The sequence below is a fragment of the Empidonax traillii genome, unplaced genomic scaffold (assembly GCF_003031625.1).
Source record: "Empidonax traillii isolate 1590-97213 ecotype Southwest subspecies unplaced genomic scaffold, ASM303162v1 scaffold1122:size435736, whole genome shotgun sequence".
Lineage (NCBI taxonomy): Eukaryota > Metazoa > Chordata > Aves > Passeriformes > Tyrannidae > Empidonax > Empidonax traillii.
The window spans coordinates 399,807-421,977 of record NW_020956315.1 but is presented as its reverse complement, the minus strand read 5'-3'; the positions used below and the strand labels follow the sequence as shown (position 1 = coordinate 421,977).

Below are 22,171 nucleotides of genomic sequence, written 5' to 3'. Positions count from 1 at the left end.
TCATTGAAAGGTATGATAAAAAGTCACCAACCTTTCCAGTAGTTTGTAGGATGGTTCACGTGCTTCTTACAAGAAAGATGGAAAGAGAGCCTGTAGTGACAGGAGAGGGGGGAATGGCTTCAAACTGGAAAAGGGTGGGTTTAGATCAGATATTGGGAAGAAATCCTTTCCTGGGAGGGATGGTGAATGCCCCATCCTTGGAAGTGTTCAAGGCCAGGCTGGATGGGGCTTTGAGTAACCTCTTCTAGTGGAAGGTGTCCCCCCCCTTGCAGTGGGGTTGGAACAAGATCTTTACGGTCCCTTCCAACCCAAACCATTCTATGATTCTATGGCATATCAAGCTCTAAAAGTCACTATTGCATTTAATTGGTACAAAATCATACTGTGAAAAATAAATGATCTATTTTGCTCTACTAAGGACAAAAGAGTGGATTTAATGCCAAGTTGTGTGATTTCTCAGATTCATCTCATCTTTATCAGGTTTGTATGTAGAAGAGGGTGTTTTTTTTTTTTTTAATGGAGCCTTGACTTGCAATGGGTGGAGCTCAGAGGAGCAGCAGATGCCTCCACCTCAGCAAGCAAATCACAAAAGAAAACATCTGTCTGCAAATGCCACTGTGAGCTCTCCTCTCTTGCCCAGAGCCCGGCTTGACTTTGCTCCCTTTCTCTGTCCTCCTGCTGGAGGAATGAGAAAGGCTGGGTGCAAGCCAGAGTCCTGTGCAGAATGGAAAGGGGGGTTGTATTATTTGCCTACAGTTGTGGGGAGTTGATGTGCATTTTCATTTCTGTCCTTTAAAACATTGTGCTTTCAGACAGTTAAGTCTCAGGGCACTTTAAAAATCAGGTGCTCTTCAGTCTTAGGCATCCAAAAAAAAAAAAAGTAATTCCAAATAACCTTGGCCACTGCCTTTTCCAAACAGCATTAAATCTTTCATTGCACGATTCTGAAGTATCTGCGGTCTTAGTTTTAGGAAGCATACTTAATTAAAAAAAAATATAGCCTTGTTTTGCCAAAAAAGAATTTCTTACTGCAGGTCAAGCCCAGGATATGCTAAAATAACAGACCGTAGTCTTGGCATGGGTAGTTCCTGACCTAGACAATTAACAAGGCATTGAAATCCTAAAGGAATTTATTGGCATCAGATGGCAGAGCAGGCATAATATTCTGTTCATTTTAACTGAGCTAATTTGTCATTTCCACATGAGCATGACTACCTTCATCCTCTTTATTTGTACAGCTGTCCTGAGACTGTAATGCTGTGTAGTCACATTGGATGGGCACAGATAATAGATGTGATAATAGATGTTATGACATGGTATCAGTTTGGTCTTAACAAAGCTCCCAGTCATTATCAGTCTTTGAGCTGAAAGAAAGAGGGACAATCCACCAGCTTCACATGGCATGCTAAAGTTGGATCAGCTGCCAAACCTATTGTGAATTGGGGATTCAGTGCCTCTGTTTCATGACTTCACTGCCTTCTACTGAAGACATAAACCGTGGGGTCAATTAAATTCATAGGGCAGCAACAAACTAAGACATTTTATCAGTCTAAAGGACTACACGTCCTGGAAGTGTTTGTTGGTTAATTGTGATAGATAATTACCACAGAATGCACACAGGGTCTCAACTTTTTTTTTCTGAGTGCAATGAAAATCACGTTTCTTCAACTGTCCAAAGGATGTAACATGATCTGAAAATTTTCAGCACTTGAATGCAGAGCTTATACACTCTATATTGAAAATACTGAGGTTCTGCCAAAACCTGTTGTTAATAAAATGCAATAAGACAAAAGTATTAGGATATTACTGATAAACACCTTGTGCTTTTTTTTTTTTTTCCTGCTGATGAATGTTGCATTTTGTATGGTAGTAGCTACTTCAGAGTACTAAAAAACCTGAACCACTTCAGGTAGAGTTAGGGCTTCAAACAGTTGTATTTTATTATATTATTAGGCTTGTTCATTTCACTTATACTCAAAATTACTCTTTCCTTAAAGTGGCTGTCAAGTCTTGTTTTTTTATCAAGTATTTAAAGGGTGCAATAGCTGCTTTAAAAGTACTTCAATGAGTAAATTCAGTTCTCTGACAGAGGACGTGCAAGGCACTGCCAGTAGACAGGCTGCAATTGTTCATGCAAGCAAATGCTCAGATTAAACAGCCAGAATCCTGCCTGCCCATTCACTGTTAACAAGGATGCAGAATCAGGAGCTTTTAATGCCAGCAGCCCCTAATTTGCATAATACTTGACACTCCTCGAATGATGGCATCATGAAAACTGTAACTGTTAGTGAAGACAACTGCCCTGGAGTTTTTGCCAGTGGCTTCGCTGGAAGCAGGATCAAGGCTGAAATGAGATGAGCCAGTGAAGATAAATGGAACCTGAGTTGTATGGGGATACTTTTTTCAGGTAGTCCTTTTTTCCTAAGTGTAGCACTTCTTTTTCCAGTCCCTGGACTAAGTTCCTATCCATAGCTCAAGGGCCAGTGGTCATCCAGTCCTGCTTCCACTGTGGTGTAAACCTACAGTGTGTTCCTGTGCAAACAGGTGGGAAATGACCTCCTCTGCTTCTTTGCTGATCTGACTGGATGATGGATGCCATACATCTCCTCAAATCACACTGATTTTAAAAGACAAACAGAAAATAAAGAAAAAGAAGTGTAGGTCCCTGCTTGCAGTTCACGAGGTAAGATTTTGTTCAGACAGATTCAGTCTGCTGAAAGGTTTGCACTGACAAACAAGCATTCAGTTCTTTTGCTTCCTGAAGTTCCACATCTCCTCACAATCACCTTTCCTTTCTGTCCTTTTTTTTTCATTCAATGCATTCCTAGAAATTAACATATGGTCTGTTATTTCTGTGGATACTGAAATATCTTTTACTGCCCTCAAGTGGTCCTGAAGCCTTATAGTTTTGTCAGAAATGCATGGATCCCATTTTAATTTCTTTTTTAATAATATGGTGTCTTTGACTGATGAATTCTGAAATTGAAACACTTCAGTTTGAAAACAGAACAAGTTATAGGCAAACAAAGATAATGATACAGAATGAAAAAGATGAGTAAGAGAAATAAAGGCCTGTAAATCTTCATATTTTGTTGGGTGGAAGTGTAGACAGCTCACATGTGAAGTCTGATTAAAAAGCTTGCTTTATTCAGCACTTTGAATCTACGATTGTGTAGCTGTTTAGCAGCACAGAACAAAACCTGCAACAAATCTGAAACAACTCCACAGCAATGCTGTAGACAGAAAAAATTCAGTTGGCACAGGAAGTAAAGAATAAATAAAAAATATATATTACCTTGGGAAAGTTAATGGAATTCCATGGAGATGGTCTGCATGGTAACATAGGTACAGGTACTCAGTGTAGAGCCATTTACAGATAAATGGCATTCTGCAAGCTCCAAAACCATTTTAACACAGTCTATTAAAATTAGTACTTTCTGTAAATATATTAGCTAATAACCAGTCATTTTTTTTCCTGCAGGAAACTTCACAACTTTTAAATAAGGCATTAAGATCTGAGAGTGATGATGAGCTAGGACAACTTCAGATAATTACCATATCTTGACTTAAAAGAAAGAGAGGACTCTCTTGATTTGTCCTAGTTGGGTGCAAAGTCCCTCTGTCTAAAATGAGTTCTCATTTCTCTGGTGGGAAAACACAACACTCCGTGGAGTCTGAGGCTTGCAAAAGGTGATACTCACCTTGGCAGAGCCAGGAAGACCTGCAGTTTATCCCAGGAATCTCAGCCAGGCAGTCCTGAAGACCTGGTGAAGGTGAAAAGAAATTATCACCTTGAGCAAGCTGTGAAATCTGAAATGTGATGCACGGGACAGTTCTGCAGGCTGCTCAGCAACCTGCTCTGAATGATGAGCATTTACACATTGTCAGCCTTGGTTTAGCCACAGTCACCTGTGAGTTGCTGCCTTCTGTGAGGTTTTCAGCACGTTCATCTGCTTCTTTGGACTCTTTGCAGGGTCAGCCCGGTGATCTGGGAGCTCAGGGGCCAATTGGGTCCTTGGGATCTGCAGGACCTGCTGGTCTGCCAGGGGAAAAAGGACTGAGAGGTGAGAACGGGCAGCCTGGACCAGCTGGACAGAAAGGTGATAAGGTAGGAAACAGCACAGACTGCTCTTTTAGGTATATACAGTGTGTGATGTTAAATGTTGGCTAGTGAAACTAAATTCTCACTGATATAATTACGGCATTCTTGAAAAAAAATATTTCAGGAGTTTTTTGCTGCAGATTACAAAATTAAAATTGTCAGAAGACATAAAAATATTAAAGAAACTCAGTCTCTCTTACGTACCATGTCATTCTCCTTAACCTCAAATAGGTTTGTGGAAGAAATGTGGGGCTGGAGGGAGCATTTGGTACTTTTAAAAGTGCTGCACTAAACAGAATTTTATTGCCACTTAAGGGCATAAATTGTAGTCCAGATTCATATCTTTCACAGTTGTACAGTCCCTGTGCTCCTGGTACTTAATATTAGTTTTAATGGTCTAATTCCACTGACCTCAGAGGATGACTGAAATCAGTAATGCCAGTAACTGGCACACCTGAAAACTTAGGTGGTATAAATAAAAATAATAATAAATAAAAATTGTGCTGCTGGTAATATCAAAACAGGAGCAGGATTGTGAAATTATGTACAGAATTAGTTTATAAGTTACAGGCAACTTCCTCTTCTCTGTGACTTTATAATCTTAGGAGAATGAATGAGTATGAGTGTGAGACATTTGTCCTGTGCTGCACCATCTGTCACATGTTTAGCTATTGGCACTAGTCCTCTGCTAAGCCCATGTAAGTTTTTTTTCAGGTCTTTATTTCTGACAGTTACAGCTTTTGACTCATATTTCAAACAAGAATGCTTTTTGTTTCTTGCTATATACTATCACATATTCTAGGTTTTCTTTTTTTTTTTAATATTTAATGACCTTGGCAACTTTGTTTTTTCGTATCACCTGTTTTTAGGGCCCAACTGGAGTCCCAGGATTCCCTGGTTTAGATGGTGTTCCTGTACGTATTAAATGAATGTTTCTTTTTAAAAATTGCAGTTCCTATAAAGTCACAGCAAGTCCTCTAACAGAACAATACACTCAGTTAACTGTTGGGCTTTATACCCATTGATATCATGTCATCTACAGAAGTACATGTTTTGTGCAAAAATGCAAAATAACCACCACACAGACTCTATAGCAGGTTGTGGTCTGCTTGATGCATTCTTAACATCTCTGGGAACACCTCAAAGGTACTCAATGTCTCTGGTGACGTTTCTGTTTTCTGTTCAAATGTTCTGATTTTTCTGTGTAGTCCTTTTGCAGGAAAAACCCAACCACTGATGTACTTAATTTTAGCCTGAATAGCAAAGTGGCTCCTAAATATATCTTTATAAGCACGTGATTATATATTTTGGGGAAGGTCTTCCTCAGCCTGAAAATGGGTGTGGTAAAAGAGATAACACCTGACACCCAGCATTTTTCAAAATACCTATTAGAACTGGATTCCTGTGTTCTTACTAGTTTCCTGTGAATCAAAGTTAAAATGTTGAATTTTGAAAGTGAAAAAAAAGAAGCAAAAACCGAGTGGGCGTCGTAGCATCTGCTTGTCAGCTGTCCACACTTGACAGTAGGGCTGCTGTCAGAATGTGAAGGCACAAAAATAAACAAAAAAATAAAATAAAATAAAAAAGGGTTCCCAAGAAATGCATATTCCTTTCCTGAAAAATGTCCATTAAAAAATGGTGTCCACAAATTGGGATGAAGAACTTTAAAGAAGTTAAAATGGACAAAAATATAGGCAAATGACCAAGATACTTTCCTGATGATTTTTCAGACCACCCTCCAAAAATAATTTTGGGGTCAAAATTAATATTTGTCCCTTACAAAAATGTTTAATTCTGCAGAAATAATTTTTTTTTTTCTCCAGTGGGAGGATCATTCCAAGAAAAATCTCACTGTTTGTATTTCCCAGTACCTAACTTGGAGTAGAACTAATCCTCATCTGGACACTGGTTAGGTCTTGCTAATAGGTTAGAAAAGTCACAATCTCTGCTATTGCTCTGTGCCTGAGTTGAGCTGGGTCCTGTTTTTTCCTTGTTTTATTGTATCAGTTAAAAAATGTGAGGCTGTTCGAGACGCCTTTTTGGGTCTTTTTCAGCTTTTCTTTACAGCCACAGAAAAGGTTAGAGGTAGAGAGGGAGAGTCTGCATTCTCTGAGAAGACAGCACATTAATTTTTTAACTCAAGTGAGAGTTCAGTCCGGTCCTCTTAACCACTATTTGCTGTGCATCAAAAAAACCCAAACAAAAAACTTATATCATTTGTTCTACAGAAAAAAAAAAAAATCTATTCAGAATAGAAAACATTTCTAATGCAAAGAATACGAAACTGGGACCACTGTGAGGTGTCCTTGGATTCAGATCTGAGGTATTTGTTTCTGAACCGTTCTGTTAACTTAAAAAATAATCCCCCATTTATCCTGCTGCATTTTTAACAAACATTAAACTGTCTTTCAGGGATTACCAGGAAGGGAAGGACCCAGAGGCAAGCCTGGCTTGGATGGCTACAACGGCTCGAGGGGAGATCCAGGATTTCCAGGAGAAAATGGTTATATGGGCCCGAGGGGTCCTTATGTACGTGCAAGGCATTCCTGCCACTCCCAAACACTGCCCATCTGCATTCACCTCCCACAGAACAGCTGCTTATCTGTATATGTATATCATTTCACTGGAAAAATGTTTAAAATTAGCCCTTTAATATTTGCTTACTTTTGCTGGTAAACTGGAAAGCATTTTAAAATCGTTTAGGTGGCTTTGTTTAGCAGCGCTCTGCTAATGAAGATAAAACAGATTCGTGTCAGTCAGGGACGTAAATTACTGTAGCTCCAAAGAAATTTTGCTGAGCTGGTTTAGTCCCCAGTCTTCGACTTTTCCTGGAAACCAATTTTAATTCTGAAGGAATAATAGCTGATAAGCTGGTTTAAGAGCTTTCCTGAAATTTTCCAAGCAAAACAATAAAGCTGACTGCAGTTTACATGAAAAATCCAATGTGTTTTGTAGGAGCTAAATAAGGTGCTGAGGTCAGATATTAAAAAAAAAAAATGTGCTGAGGGTGCCAAAGTGAAAAGATGTTATCAAAAATTATAGCAATTAGAATAAAATACAGTTTCAGCTTTGGACTTGTAATAAATGCTATGAAATACACAACATGATAAAAAACTTATTGATAATCTCATTTGTTATACCTCTGAAAGTAACTCATGAACCTTCCAAATGTTAAAATTACTTCTGCTCAAACTCTAATTTCACCTGTACTTTCTTACTTATTATGGCCTTCAAAACAGAGATTTATTTTTTTGTAATTAGCCAAATAACATAAAGGAAAAATGAGACATGGGACAAATTACAGAGTCAATCCTACCAATTCCAGGAGCCTGCTCTTTGAAAGGACTAGGAAAGTATTTGCCACCTACAAAAACTGGCAGACACAACAGGCCTGTAGCCTTGGATATGCATACTAAAATCCCAGGGGAAATTAATTTAGCTACCCAGAAGGACAAGACATACTAAGCATATTTTCTTGTGTACAAGAATGCTGTTCCAACCTCTCCATGCACACTGCCTGTTTTTAAATCGATTTGTTGCACCAAGTACCAACTTGACTGTACATGATGGCTAACATTTTTATCTTATTCTTATTTATAACATTGTCCTGCTTAATTTAATTCAGCACCACATTGAATTAAATTTATCAGGTTTACTTCTGGAAAAGTAAAGCTTTAACTTGTTGGAAAAGAAAGAAGCTCCTGTTTGTAAGCCCCTACACCTAAGACATGTAGAAGATAAACTGAATCAGCTGTAACTCTTCTTTTTATTGTACTATTTTAGGGATAAGCACCTTTGAACAGCCAGTGGATAATATCAGGAAACCTGTACAGTCTTAAAGTGGTTAGCAGTGTCCCATTTTATTGAAATCAATAGTTAAGTGGCTAACTCAGTTAAATTATATCCACTGCATTTGGATTTCAAATGAAAAAACTCCAGAGACAATGTCTTTATAAATCTGCTCTTCAGTAGACACATATCACAGTAAATTAAGTAGCACAGTTAAGTTTTGCAAAAGAAATCATCTGTTCTTGCTAAGTCTGATTGAGGTTTTGAAGGTGCTAAACTTACAAGTTTTATAAAGGACCACACAGCAAGTATCATGGAAATTTAGTTTTAAAGAAAACAGGAACTTTAGGCATCAGACTTTTTTTTTTAATAGACCGAAACATGTTTCCTAATAGATGGAAATATTGAATATTATGCATCTAATACAGTCCACACTTTCATTTTTCTAACTGTATGCAGAATCACTCTGAATTCTTCTAAATCACAACATGAACTTTGGGAGAAGGCAGATTGCTGATACTTCCAGTCACTGCCTTACTGAGGAAAGGCAGGCACAGCCTGAGAACTTATCATTCAACCTCTATGGAAATGTAGAGTATCAGGAAATGGATCATGTTTTAACAGACTTTTTTTTCTTTAAAGGGAAATCCAGGGCAAAAAGGAGAAAAAGGAAATTCAGTGTACGTTGCACGTTTTGGAAAAGGACCTCCAGTAAGTACCTGATTGCAAAGAAAAATCATAACTTGTAGGGAAACATATGTGGTGAATGTAATTGTTCCATTACTCCTCACTATTTAATAAAGCTTGCTGCAAAAAAAAAAAGATTAAAAATACATTAAATACAACTGTAACAGATAGCTTAATATCTATAAAGATAGAAAACACCCACAACAAAGCTTGGGCTGACTCATTTGCTAAATGATTGTCATTCCAGGGAGAGAGAGGTGATCCTGGCCCCCCTGGCACGCCCGTAAGTACAGTCAGTAGGTTCTGGGCCTACTTTTTGGCTTGAAGATCTTTAAAATTTTCCTCTTCAGTATAGTAAGAAATGCTGGGGTTTCTCCTTGCCTGCCTTAAATAGCAAAATTCCAGAATAAAGTCATAGAAACGTGGAGTCCCTCTACTCTGCCCCATGGCCAGTTCCTGAGGGCTGAAAAGGATGAGAACTGGGCTGTGCCCACCTGGGTTAGCTGTGTATGGAGCAGATGATGCCCTGGTACTCACAGTTTGCAGAATATTTTCTCCATGATAATCAAGATGTGTAGAGATGTGACACCTTCTTCCACAGGATCTGGTGGATCTCCCAGGAACAGGTAGCACAATATTCTGGCCCTAAGGACATAAAAGAAGAAGAGAGGGTTTAATTGTGTTGCTGAATCCTGCTCCTCATGGCTTTGGGGTTCTCTTATGCCCTTCACAAAGGTATTCACTGATGAACTGTATCAGCTCCCCATATTGTAGCACAATTGCTGCAAAATTATGGTATTAATTCATTAATAACAGGTAACTGTGCCTTGTCCACTCCCTGTCCAATGTTACCCAGCTGCTCTGGTCACAGTGAGGTTTCAGGCGTGGGAAAAGCCCCTGGCCATGGGTGGGATCCAGAGGCCAGCAGACTTGGGTCCATGTGATGCAGGCATTTTGCAGGGGCTGGTTTTGTGGAAAAAGGGGGCAAGTTCTTGGTATTTTCACAAACAGACCTTTTTTCTATCTTTTCCAGGGACCTAGAGGGGCAAGAGGTCCACCAGGCCCAGCTGGATACCCAGGCCATCCAGGCTTGCCTGTAAGACCAACACAGCGAAAGAGCCTTACATTTTTTTGGATGTGCATAAATTCTGGTCTAGCAGTTTTAGAACCTGCCTTAATGTGATACAAGGTCTAGAAGTAATGTTTGAGACAGGTGATTTAAAAAAAAAAAAAAAAAAAAAAAAAAAAAGATGGATTTTTTGCTTTACCTTATGAATTTGGAAGTTGAGGAACTGGAGCATTCCATGTTCTTTCCCATGTCTGCATCCTGGAGGTCTCTGGGCACGGAAGAATGCTGCTAGTGCTCTCTTCTTATTCCCTTTCCCCAACACCACCTGTGGGAGACAGGAAACGGGGGAAAACCGAGTTCAGCAATCCCAAAATCAGTTACCAATTGAAGTAAATAGCACTGTGGGATGGGTACATCCCAAGGGAAAATTCCATCGGTAGGTCCTGCTGGCAAGAGTAGGAAATTTTCAAAGCAAAGATGTCTCTAAATCAGACTTATTAACTTGCCTTTGATCTCTTTTAAAGGGTATTCCAGGTTACCCTGGTTTGCCAGGTGAACAGGTAGGCAATGACTTCTTCTGATGTTTTTATGAAACAATAGAGTAATTCATATGACTATTTGAAGTGCTCCTTATGTTTATTTGTTACCAAGTTTTTCAAGGGAGTTACTTGATTAAATTCTGATGCCAGCATTTTCTGATCACGTGCAAACTGTGTGCGTTCTTTGTCAATCAGGGAAATCCAGGTATTGGAGTGGATGGACAGAAGGGGGAGCCGGTAAGAAACCAAATAATATTGAATATATTATTGCTGCATGCAGGAATCAAGCATATTCTGGAGATTTTGAAAAGCAACAATCAATATGTTAGTTAGCATTTACGTAGCAGTAATATACAGTTTGCTGTACAGACATTGCCTAAATAATCCCACCAGTACCCTCCAGTGACTGTGCCTGGAGCAGAGCTGTCACTGAATCTCATCTGTTGCTGTGTCCAGCAAGAGATGCGAAGGAAAGGGTGTGAGAAAAGGACAAGCACATCATAATAATTCCCCCACCAGTCTCCATCCATATTACCTTTATTTATCTGCAGTTAATTAGTAGATTTTCAGTGAGTACAGAATATGTAGTGCTGCAGCACAACAGGAGAACAAGTTGAGTCTCACTGCAACAGTTCATGGCCCAGAATGTCTCTCCTTTGGCTTCCACAGGGTGACATTGGACTTCCTGGGCCACCTGGGTTACCACTCTTAGTTGGACCTCCTGGAGCTCAGCTGTTCAAAGGAGAAAAGGTGTTAATTTGTCATCGTATTTACCAGTGCTCAGCTTGGCAAGTACAACCCCGGGATGTCATTTTTTGCAAGGATGGCATAAGACAAATCTACCTTTCTGGAAGAAGCCATCAGCTTCATCAGAAACCCCGAAGGCTGCTCAGCACCCTTCCCACAAACTTTCAGGAGAGGAGACCCCAAGTGTACTTTAGCTTCAGGGAAGACTATCTTGATGCAGAAAGGAGACACTTGCCCTGTTTTTCAGACCAAGACTTTAAAAAAGTTAGCAAGCACATAGGCATATTCTGCATATTAATATACACAAAAACTTTCCTTTTATACACAGGGCCAGAAAGGATTACCTGGGGTAACAGGATACAGAGGGCCACGTGGACCCAAAGTAAGTAATGGGATTTTTTTTTTTTCCCCCCATGGTACTGGCAAAGTCCTTCCCTGGTTATTATGTTAATCTTGTAAAGCCCAGCATTTTTTTGCTGTGAAATTTAATCACCACCTAAATCGGTGTGAGAGCCAAATATTTCAAAACCCTTTGGAAAAATCTTTCCTGGTCTGTTTTATACCTACCTATTGAGCGTTGCCTGGTAGCAAAAGGTCTGTGTTGTTTGACACACAGTGGATTGGAACTGTGAAGAAAATAAAAGCACAGATTATTTTTCCTCAGGAAGAGACACATTTTTTATTTGATAAGATATTATTTGAATGTGTTCTTAATGGAGCATGATGTATGTTTACCTCAGCATGTCAGGGAGAGAATTGAACTTCCCATTAGGGATATCCCTCAAGGGCAGAAAAGGCACAGCCACCTGTTTGGAGAAAAATTTGTTCTTTAATGTCTATTCTACATTTTCTTTCTGTCCACATGAGTAATTTAAATATTGATGTGCCGCTTCCTGGATGCAGAATAGAATCATCCACCAAAAAATTCTAGGGTCTTCATTGCTAATAGATTTGGAGGGGGCAAATCCACAGCCAGGAAACTGCAACATCTCAGAAAAATGCAGGATAACTGGGGGCACAAGAATGAGGGTTGTTTATGTTCAAGTCTTGTTTAGCTTTGTAGGCAGAAGAGAAGAAACAAGAATTTCTGAGTTGTAAGTCTGGCACTCGTTTTTGGAAGTTCATTTTCCATCCTAAAAAGACAACTGTTAATTAGCATTGGAAAAGAGGACAAAGCTGATATTTTTATTTTGCATTTACATCAGAAAAAATGGAGTTTATATGCTTGCTCCAGTACTAGTGGTCCATACACCTGTTAGGCATCAGCAGGAAGTGAGAAATCAAGTGATGCAGCTCAAAACATGCCCAGAACTGAAATAAAAAATAAAAAAAAATAAATTAAAAAAACAACAAACAAAAAAAACCCAAACCAAACCAACCAAACAACAACAAAAAAATCTGAAAGCATCTGAAGTTTGGAGAAGAGGCCAGAGCAGGTTCCTCGAAGAGCTGGGGTTACTCAGGTACTGCTTAGTGATGCTGCATGAAGTGACTGAGCCTGGCAAGGGAGACAGGATCCATCAACCTAATATATATACATATATATATAATTTAATAAACCATTAAAATTTATGGCACACTTCACTGAGCATCTTGTTTAAACAAACTGCTTTAAATGCTCCAGGGTGTACTTGGGAGAGGAGAAAAGGGTGAAAAAGGCCTTCCTGGATTCCCTGGATTGCGGGTAAGGAAGTCACAGAATAAATTACATCACAAATTCTCTATAATTATGTTCACAATATATTTGGCAATTTGAGTTTGCATTCTCAAGGAAGATTTTAAGGATTTTTTTTTTTTTTTTTTAACTAGTCTGTCATGCTTCCTGTATAGAATATTTAGGACTCTTGCCCTGGGACTCCCCCTGTCTCAGACAAACATAAGCTCATACAGCCTTTCTGTCCTTGGAAAGAAAGTAAATCTCCAGAGTTATCCCTTCAATATTTAGAGCTGCACACAAAGCTGCTCTGGAGTAGTACTAACAGTAAATTTAATGTTTTCCATACATGTAAATGGCACTTTTTTACAGCAGCTTGTGCTTGATTTGCCTGACAGTGCTCACATTTTGTGTCCTTTTCTCATAGAAATTATTTGAAAACACTTTGCAAAGTTTTTTTTTGGAAATATCCCAAGTAATATGTATCTGAGTTACATTAACTGCTCAGCAGTTATGAATAGATTTAATTTGAATAAGTTTTGAGGGTTTTAGCTCACATTCTGCTTGCTTTTATCAGGGTCATCCTGGATCTTATGGACCTGCAGGTTTTCCTGGAATGAAGGTACAAAAAGTATAAATTATAAGCAGCTCCCTGAACAGTGGGATCAGCGAGGTTTGGTTTTCTGTGGATTTGTGCAGATTTGGAATTGCCACATACTTCACAGCTCACACTGCATTCCCTCCTTTCCCTTCTCTTACCTGTTGCCACAGAATTTTTATGATCTCTGTGTCTCTGAATTTCTGCCCCTCTCTGATCTTTGGCTGAAATTTGCTTGTGGAGCCTGAAGTTGCAAGGAGAAGGAAAAGTCAGTGGGACAGACACCCAGCATGACAGAAAAGTTATGCAGCATGTTAACTGTGTTTGCCATGGTGACATGGTGTCATTTTGTGTCATCTGCGTGTTTTGTTCATCCTTCCGGCTGAAGAAATTCCAGTTGTGATGTTAAGTCTGCTAAATTTTACTTCTGAACTTAAAACATCCTACTGGGGTAAAGAAACAACAGATGTGTGTGTAGAGATTTATATCCTGCCCTTTTTCCTGTCCTAACACAGGAGATTCAGTCAAACACAACATCTCTTGCACAAACCCAGGGAATTTTCTGAGATAAACTGTGGGTGCAATTAGAACATGACAGTATTGTTTGACTACTAATTATTTTATGTGATCCTTTCCAGGGTGAAATGGGCTTTGCTGGTTTTCCTGGGCAGCCTGGCTATCCAGGCATACAGGTAAAAAAAACACCACACGTGCACACAACCCTCTAGAGATGCTACCAGTTCCTCCCAAAATGTACCCAGTTATCAGATCATTCCCTTTTATACAGTCATCATTTCCTTTTAATGTTTACTGGTTTCCTGATGGTCACAGTTACTCAACAATTGGACTCCACATCAGCTGTGGTTAAACATTCTCTACTTTTGCTCACTTAGATGACACTAATTATGTTTTTATTTTGTGATAAGTGCTGCTCTACATTAGGGATTAGAAGCAGGTGTCACAACCCCCTGGCCAAGCAGTAAAAGAGTGAAATATTAATCTATAAAGCGGGGAAGAGATGCTTAAAACAATCTCAGAAGACCCAAGTGCCACTCTGGTGACATTTCATGACATGGGTTTATGGAATTGCCTTCTGGAGGCTACAGAACCAGTGACAGTGTAATTCTGACTGCTGGTCATACTGAGTAACAGCAAAAAACTGGAATGAAGGGAATTACTGTATTTTCTGTGGAATCTGAAGCACACTTAGAAGGAAAGAGCAGGTCTGGATGCTCCTCTAGAGGGAACAAAGCAGCAGAGAGTCCAGCCAGAGGGGAAGGACGAGGGAGTGCCTGGGATAGGGTCCAAGCAGTCAGCATAGATTAGCCAGAGGAGAAGGAAAACACTGCAAACCAGAAGGTAAATGACACAATCATCAGTAGAGACAGCAAGGTTAAAAAAGGTCATCACCAATATCAACACAGTACAGAGGACAAAAAACAGCATTGCAGAAATTGTGACACTAATGAACTTGGCTCTAAATATTCTGGAATACCAAAGTTAAAGGCTGTTTATTTCCCTCTGAAATAATCTTTTTGGAAAGCTGCATATAAAACAGTGTATTTCCTTAGAGAGATCTGGGCAAGAATCACCTCTGTTGTAGACTGAATTTTAAGACTGGAACACACTCTATATAATCTGTGATGACACAAGGAAGTAAACTGAGGCTGGTCCAAACTTGTCATGAGCAACAAACAGGTTTTGAAGGAGCACGTTTACCAATGAGAAATGACAAAGACATGAAGTAAATAAGTAAAAGCACAATAAAAACATCTGGTTTAGTCAGACTTACTTGTTTCAAAGTTAGGCCTGCCAAGAGAATGCTAAATCAGCTTCTTCAGCCAAGATTTAATTTATGAGGTCATACCTGGGGGGGGGGGGGAGAAATTGCCCACGGATGTTACTTTTTCTCCCATTTGCCCATTATCAGCTTCACAACAATGTGGGATCATTTAAGACACTAATTAGACAGAAACACTGCATGTTAAAACAGAAGATTCATTGCAGTCCATTACTCCTAAAAAGTAGAATCGAACCTTAAGTGTTTTGTTGGTAAAAAGTTCTCACCCTGAGGTACATATTGTTTTAGTTTTCATTAACAAACTCGAGGCAAGCAATTTTATAGACAGAATAGGACATTCTTCAGACTCCACTGATTAGCCATCAATCAACAGTAAACAAAAATAATTAATTGCTGGTAGATTATCCTTGGGAGAAGTGTGAAGTCCTGCAGCGGTGAATCAGAAAGATGAAATTACAGTTGCTGGTGCAAGGAGCAAACAAATCAAGTATAGACACAACTTAACAAAAACCAGGTGTACTCAGGCAGATATGCAAAATTCTGAGTGATTGCACAGATGCTTTAGTATTGCTTGGGAAACAATTGGAGGAATCTGATTGTTCCTGAAAGGAGCAGATCTATCTACCCTTCATCAGCTGCTCATCCAGCCTCACCAGCTGTTGCTTATGGATCTGTTAAAAATTACATGGACTGGAGGAACAAAAATATGATTAAAAACACACCTGGGAATAGCCAGTCCTCACAGAGTTTTCTGAAATAAACATGCTTAGAGATTCAGAAAAAAAACCCAACAGTTTCTTTCGAAGTAGATTTCATCTTTAAGAAAATGTTACCTGTTGCTAAAACCAAAGAATGGTCTTCAAGGAATTGTTGTCACACCTTTTGATCCCCGAGTTTGCACATTGGCAACACTGGGTTGTTTTTTTTAAATAAACTGTTGGTAAATTGAGTCTCCTAAAATTTTTATGGGAAAACAGTGTCAGTCAACAAAACAATCCAAATATTCAGCTGCCATCCAGGGGGTCATTAGACCTGAGAGCCTGAAAACAGTCCTCAATCAGAATTTGTCACTTAAGGAGATGCCAAGAACAGACATGTTTGACCTTGGCTCACTGGCTCCTCAGTATGTTCTTGTGTTCTGCTGGTGTCATTTTAAAATCAGTATGAAAATCATATAAGACTTGGGCCAAATACTTTTATTGTACAAATCTTTGATACCTTTATCATTAAATTAATTTTAAATCTCAAAATCCTTTGTAAATTTATCAGTGGGGGGGAAATGCTAGGTTTGCTTTTTCTTTCCTGCAACACAGAATGTTCTTCTATGCCATTAGGAAAGACAAATTTATGTTGCTGTTTAAAAGAGCCAAAGATGACACAAGGACAGTTTTTCATTTTGAAAGACACAGTCAAAGGGAAAAAAAAACAGAGGTCAAGAGGACAGCAGCCAGTGACAGCTCCAAGACAGTTTAATTACTGGAAAGATATCATTTTTTTTTTAAAAAAAGGCCAGAAAAAGGGATGGACTCCTTGTTTTTACTTATGTAAGAATGGATATCCAGTTTTGCAGTCCCAGTTCTCCTTGTCCGTGTCCTAAAGGGACCTGAACTCCGGCCCCAGGAATGCAGCCCCACACACGGTTCCCACACTGACATTCTTATTTTCTCAGTTCCCATTCCCTCAAAGAGCAGGGCTGATTCCTAATCTACAAAGCAAAAAGTTTAATACAATTTGCCACATAAAAGACTTTCCCTAAAGTCCACTTCACTTGCAATTCTAAGTATCAAAACCCAGGCTAATTTAGGAATCCTCCAAGCAGAACTGATTTTCCTCTCCATTAGGAGCCACTTTTATGTTTCCCCAATGCAGATGTTTTAAACTTGGAGTATCTGTTAGACCGAGAAACCATTTTTCTCAAAGGTTATCTTTCATCATAGAAGTAATTTCTTAATTCTGGTATAGAATATTAAGGCAAATAATCACAGCTGGGTTGTTAAATCAGAATCTCTCAATTAAATGGGTACTGATTTACTGTGACTGAGTCTTCTTTACAATGAAGGAATGAAATCAAATACAGCAGTCACACATCCTGGAGAGTCCAATAGATATGTGGGATAGGTATATTGCTGTTTAGTCACTGGTATTGTGAAGAATAATGATTATTTTAAATCTTCTTGCTTGGTTTTAAGTGCTATAAAGTGTCAAATCAAGTTTCCCTGCTGATGTGTGTCACATCCTCACATACCTTACCACTGTTGAAATGTTCACTTACATGCTGGTACACTGTGTATTTGTATCTATCAGTAAAATTTATTATTGGACTTGCAGGGGGATCCAGGAGAAAAAGGGCCCCCAGGTCCTCCTGGAGCTGTTGGGACTCCTCCGCTTCCTATTAAAGGTGATATTTAGTTTTAACTGTTTTTTCTGCTGTATAAAGTGTGGGACCTGCTTTGCTGAGGGGTTTGAAAGTGGTCACTTGGTCACCAGGGATTCAGGGGACAGGAGCCTGAACCATTCACATCCTGTGCTGTGCTTGTTTGTCTCGCTGATCTCACTGGAACTACATTAAACGTAACAAGTTTAACGAAGTTAAAAATTGCCACAGTTTAAATTGCCTCAACACAGGTTTTTAGCTTACAATTAAGCTTCCTATTGCATAGCAGAGGAAAATTTTGGAACTAGAACCCTCACCAGAACACCTGTCCATCTTATGACCCGCCTATCTAAACCTCAGGCTGGGTTTTTATGTCCCAGCTCCCTCTATCTCCATCTTTATCATCTAATGGGTGAAAGGATGGGAGGAAATTTTATTGCATAGCAGGAAGCAAGAGGGAACAACCAGGTTTGCTGCCTTTTGCATGTAACACTTGGGGAATCTGGGCTGTGAGAATGTTTTAACAGAGAAATCACCATAAATTGTATTCTTACCAATATTTTGTTGCTCCAATTTATTGAAACTGTTTATATCTGATTCAGGTTTTCTTTAGCAGTACATAATTGCAATCTTAAATTTTATTAATTGCAGCAATTTTGAAAATATACTTTGGAAAATTTGGATAATATCAACCAAGACAATCCTGAAATGACCTCCCTGTGTGCTCTGCTAAATAAGGATAACATGAGATGCAAGTTTATTTTAAATGCCAAGTGCTTTTATTTTAGGCAAACACTTCTCTCAGCATTCTGAAATATGTAGCACAAAGATACTACTACAGGGTGATGAAAAGTTAAAAACGTGCCCACAAAATGGGCTGGAATCCGTAGAAAAGTGACCAAATCCTCCCACCTTAAAATTAAACTGTTACACGTTTAAAAATGTTTCATAAATTACTTTACTCTTACGTAGCTTCCAAATTTTCTTTTTGATTTGAGTTTTATTTAGATTTAATCTGTCAGTAAGGTGTTCGACTCACATGTTTTTATAATTCCCTGTAGGTCCACGAGGAGATCCTGGATTCCCAGGCCCTGCTGGTGATATGGGGTCAGTTGGGCCAGTGGGTCCTGCAGGCCTGCTAGGAAGACCAGGATATGATGGAACAAGTAAGAGAAGGGGGGGGGGGATAAAATATGAACTAAATGGCAGCAGTAGAGAAAGCAACTAAAAGAAAACTACTTTGTAAGGCATCAGCAATAAGGATTTGAGCTCTACAGATTGCTCAGTAAAAGTTTAAACTGAGCACTCAGTGGCCAAAGAAAAGAATTAAAAGTTATCCAAGCAGAGCATCAGGAGATACCAGAAAAGGAACAGGAGGCAAAGGAGAATATTGCCATGCACTGTAAACCCATGGTGTGCCTCTACCTGGAGTGCTGTGCTCAAAAATTCTGTTCTCCATCTCAAAAATATATAAAGGAAAATGCTCAGGATGACTTTCCTCTGTACAAGGAATGAGAATAAGTGGGATAGCTGGAAAAGACAACAGAAGGGAGGAGGAAAAGAAGCATTTGAAGGTCTGAAGCAGAAGTTTTCCTTTCCTGGGGATCCTGGAAAACCTGAAGATGTAGATTTAAGTCTTTGTTATATGGAAGCTGTTTTTTCAGGACAGTTCTACATGCTCTGTGTTTCCTCCTCTCTGTTATACCTCACAATAATCACTAAGAACCTGTAGAGGCTTCACACTTTTCTTTTTTCCAGGTCTCCCTGGCCTGCCAGGGGTAAGTGGGGCACCAGGACCTCAAGGTTTTCAAGGTGACCCTGGTTTGCCTGCAACAGATGAATTAATCCCAGGAAGACCTGGAGTTCCTGGACCACCAGGCCTACCAGGGCAGCCTGGAAGACAAGGCTTACCTGGACTACCCAGTAGGTTCAACAGCAATTCATGTATTAAGAATGTAATTCGGCAGGTTAATAGATCCACTGCTTTTGTTGGTCCCACAAAAAACACAAAGGTGAAAAGTGCATTTTGACAGATATATCAAACTTTAAATGGGATGTTGAAAACATGTTTTTTTCTATGAGCTGTTGATGAGTGAGATTTCAAGATTTTCAGAGTTTTCTGGGTGATTTAAGACCACAAAAGTAACACGTATAAAAGCAATTCTCTAAAAATATATCACCTGAAGTTAAAAACACAGTAAATTGAAGAGGAAGCCCAAATCAGCATCCTTTAGAAAGGAAAAAGTAAACTTCTAAGTGGAAAAAAGTAGTAGTGGCAATGAAAATCCATGTGTCAACATCGACTTGAGTCATCCTGACTCTTGGAGTATAATCTATAAACAACACTTGTAAAGCATTTAACAAGATCTCTAACCTTTCACATGAACATAACAAGATAAGGGAGAGGAGAACACACAACCTGAGCTGTGGAAACAGCCAACCTAATTCATACCTGCTGGACAATTTGTTTTTGGAAAGGTGTGATCTGTACTGACAGAGGAATCACTGGAGAACCCGGAGCAAAAGGTCAGATCGGCCCTCCAGGAAGGAAAGGTGCAAAAGGAGAAAAGGGTAAGTTTGCCTGGATAACAGGACATCTCAATATGAGAGCTTTGCCAGTTTTAAATGTGCAAGAATTTTATGGTAACTCGGTGGACAAGGCCCATCAAAGTGCAGCCTTAAATGGCCTGTGGGCACCGGGGCTTCTGAGCCAGCTGATGATGTCAGTGCAGCAGTTACTCAGCGCCGATGATGCTCCACCTCTCTGAAGGGAGTCAAACAAGATGAAATGGTCTGGGCTCTACTCACCCAGAAGAGAAAAAAAAGGGCAGCAGCATTTTTTGTGCTTTAATTTTGCAACATTTTCAGTGTAACTCTGACCCGTTCCTGTAGGAAGTCAAGGCCTCTGCTCGTGTGCTGCTGGTCCTCCTGGTGCCCGTGGTGTGCAGGGACCTCCAGGTGCTCAAGGAAAGAAAGGACAGATGGGATACCCTGGAAGACACGGAGAAAAAGGTGACCCAGGCTCAGCTGGGGCAAGGGGATCACCAGGGCTCCCTGTGAGTAGTTTTCATGAATTTCAGTAAATAAGTAACATCAACTTAACTCTCATCTCACAAGGCATTTAAACAGAGTAGAGGAGAAAGTGGCCTGGAAAACTATCTGAAACTTTTATCTTTTTTTTGCTTATTACAGTCCAGTGAAACGAGCTATTACATTTAGACTCATTTTCTTTAGTGTGCTTCGTACAGTTTATCTCATTCCCCCCAGTGAACAATAATTCAAAGCACCGCTTAACAGAACTGCTTTAAAAACACTTCATAAGAGAAATTATTGGACTTGCTGTGATTTTGATCCACTTGTTCTGGTCTGGCACGTGGAACAAACATCCAGGATGCTGCATTACCAAAATCATGCTAAATAGAGGGGTTTTTAAGGAATTTCTTTGAAAATATAGGCAGATATGCCTTCCTTTATGGCTGTTGCATTATGGTTGGGGTTTTTTGTTTGTTTAGTGGGGGTTTTCTTGTTGTTGTTGTTTTGAGGAGGTGTTTTGGAGGTTTTTTTTGCTGTTTGGCTTTTTAGTTGTTGTTTTATTTGTTTTGGGTTTTTTTTTTTGTTCTTATTGGGGCTTTTTGAGATTTTGTTTTAATAACAGAACTCTTTTTGCACATGAGGAATTGCTTAAAAGTTTCCTGAACATTTTCTTCCAAAAATAAATTTAAAAAAAAAAATAAAAATAAAAAAAGGCAAACAAAACCATTGTGAGTCTGAAGGAAGGATGTGGAAGGGCTCCCTCATTCCAGTGCCAATGGTTCCATTACAAGCTTCACATTTGCTCTTTTGGGTTGGTTTTTGTTTGTTTGTTTTTCTTAAAACCTTTTACCTGAGTGGGTTATGTGAGATTTTGATCTTCTCGTTACTTTTGAGGGTATGATTTAGTCTTTGTGGTTTTGAAGCAAAGCTTGAAGCCTCGTCCTGAACATTTGGCTGTTCTTAGATTACTTAGGTGAGAAACAAGAACAAAATAATCACTTAGGAAGAAAATAATTCACTTCCATACAGACGTGTTTGGTTTAATGCACTACTTCTCTTCATTTTTCTGCTCTCCTTTCTTCACAAATATCCTATTTTTCTTTTCAAACACTAATAACTAAAGATCTAAACATTGTAAGAAGCAGTCACTGCTAGTTTCAGACACAACATGTTTTTCAGAATTCTCTGTCTGATTTACAATTCTCATGATTTATAATCACATTATATTTTCTCCACCTATTTTTTTAGTGAAAGATTTTGAATAGCAAATGAAGCTGGCTGAATAACACCCCAGTTTTTGCACAAATCAGCATAAAAATACAGAAAACCACTTCTTTTCTCCTCTAAACCTGTCAAGTCACAGACTCTTCTGACAACACCTACCTAACTAGATGCAGTGGTAGCTTTGTGGTTTTTCACTCAGAAAAACAAAAAAAAAGCATCACTTACCTGCTGCTGTGCTCAGCTCTGGGAGGCCTCACCTTGCACTCACCACACTGCAGGGATTCCCTTCCTCAGCAGATTGGGGATTGAAATCTGCAGTGGGAGGAACAGTTTGTGAATCATTAGGGTTTTAATACTGCATTTGCAGTCACACACACATATCTGCAGCCATGCACTCAAATCTTCAAGATTTACAGTTTATTTCAGTTGTGCATCCCTGCCTTTGGCAGAGTCAGGCTGAGAAGGCCAGGTGCCACCCACACACCTCTTTATAATCACCAGAAGAGATAAGTGTTTCTTTTTGGCAGGTCACTTGAACTGGTTGGTTTTGGGAA

General features: G+C 39.3%; 1 protein-coding gene across 1 annotated transcript in view; it reads left to right on the top strand.

The window, feature by feature from the left end:
- COL4A4 (collagen type IV alpha 4 chain) overlaps positions 1 to 22,171 on the top strand; it is a 56,081-nt gene that overhangs the window by 6,847 nt on the left and 27,063 nt on the right. The window contains exons 4-21 of the mRNA XM_027905103.1: positions 3,974 to 4,108; positions 4,972 to 5,016; positions 6,515 to 6,631; positions 8,534 to 8,602; positions 8,826 to 8,861; positions 9,612 to 9,674; positions 10,172 to 10,207; positions 10,382 to 10,423; positions 10,856 to 10,936; positions 11,262 to 11,315; positions 12,558 to 12,617; positions 13,165 to 13,209; positions 13,824 to 13,877; positions 17,315 to 17,384; positions 18,422 to 18,526; positions 19,119 to 19,283; positions 19,839 to 19,931; positions 20,253 to 20,416. Coding sequence (XP_027760904.1) covers positions 3,974 to 4,108; positions 4,972 to 5,016; positions 6,515 to 6,631; positions 8,534 to 8,602; positions 8,826 to 8,861; positions 9,612 to 9,674; positions 10,172 to 10,207; positions 10,382 to 10,423; positions 10,856 to 10,936; positions 11,262 to 11,315; positions 12,558 to 12,617; positions 13,165 to 13,209; positions 13,824 to 13,877; positions 17,315 to 17,384; positions 18,422 to 18,526; positions 19,119 to 19,283; positions 19,839 to 19,931; positions 20,253 to 20,416 — 1,434 coding nt within the window. The remainder of the gene's footprint in view (positions 1 to 3,973; positions 4,109 to 4,971; positions 5,017 to 6,514; positions 6,632 to 8,533; positions 8,603 to 8,825; positions 8,862 to 9,611; positions 9,675 to 10,171; positions 10,208 to 10,381; positions 10,424 to 10,855; positions 10,937 to 11,261; positions 11,316 to 12,557; positions 12,618 to 13,164; positions 13,210 to 13,823; positions 13,878 to 17,314; positions 17,385 to 18,421; positions 18,527 to 19,118; positions 19,284 to 19,838; positions 19,932 to 20,252; positions 20,417 to 22,171) is intronic.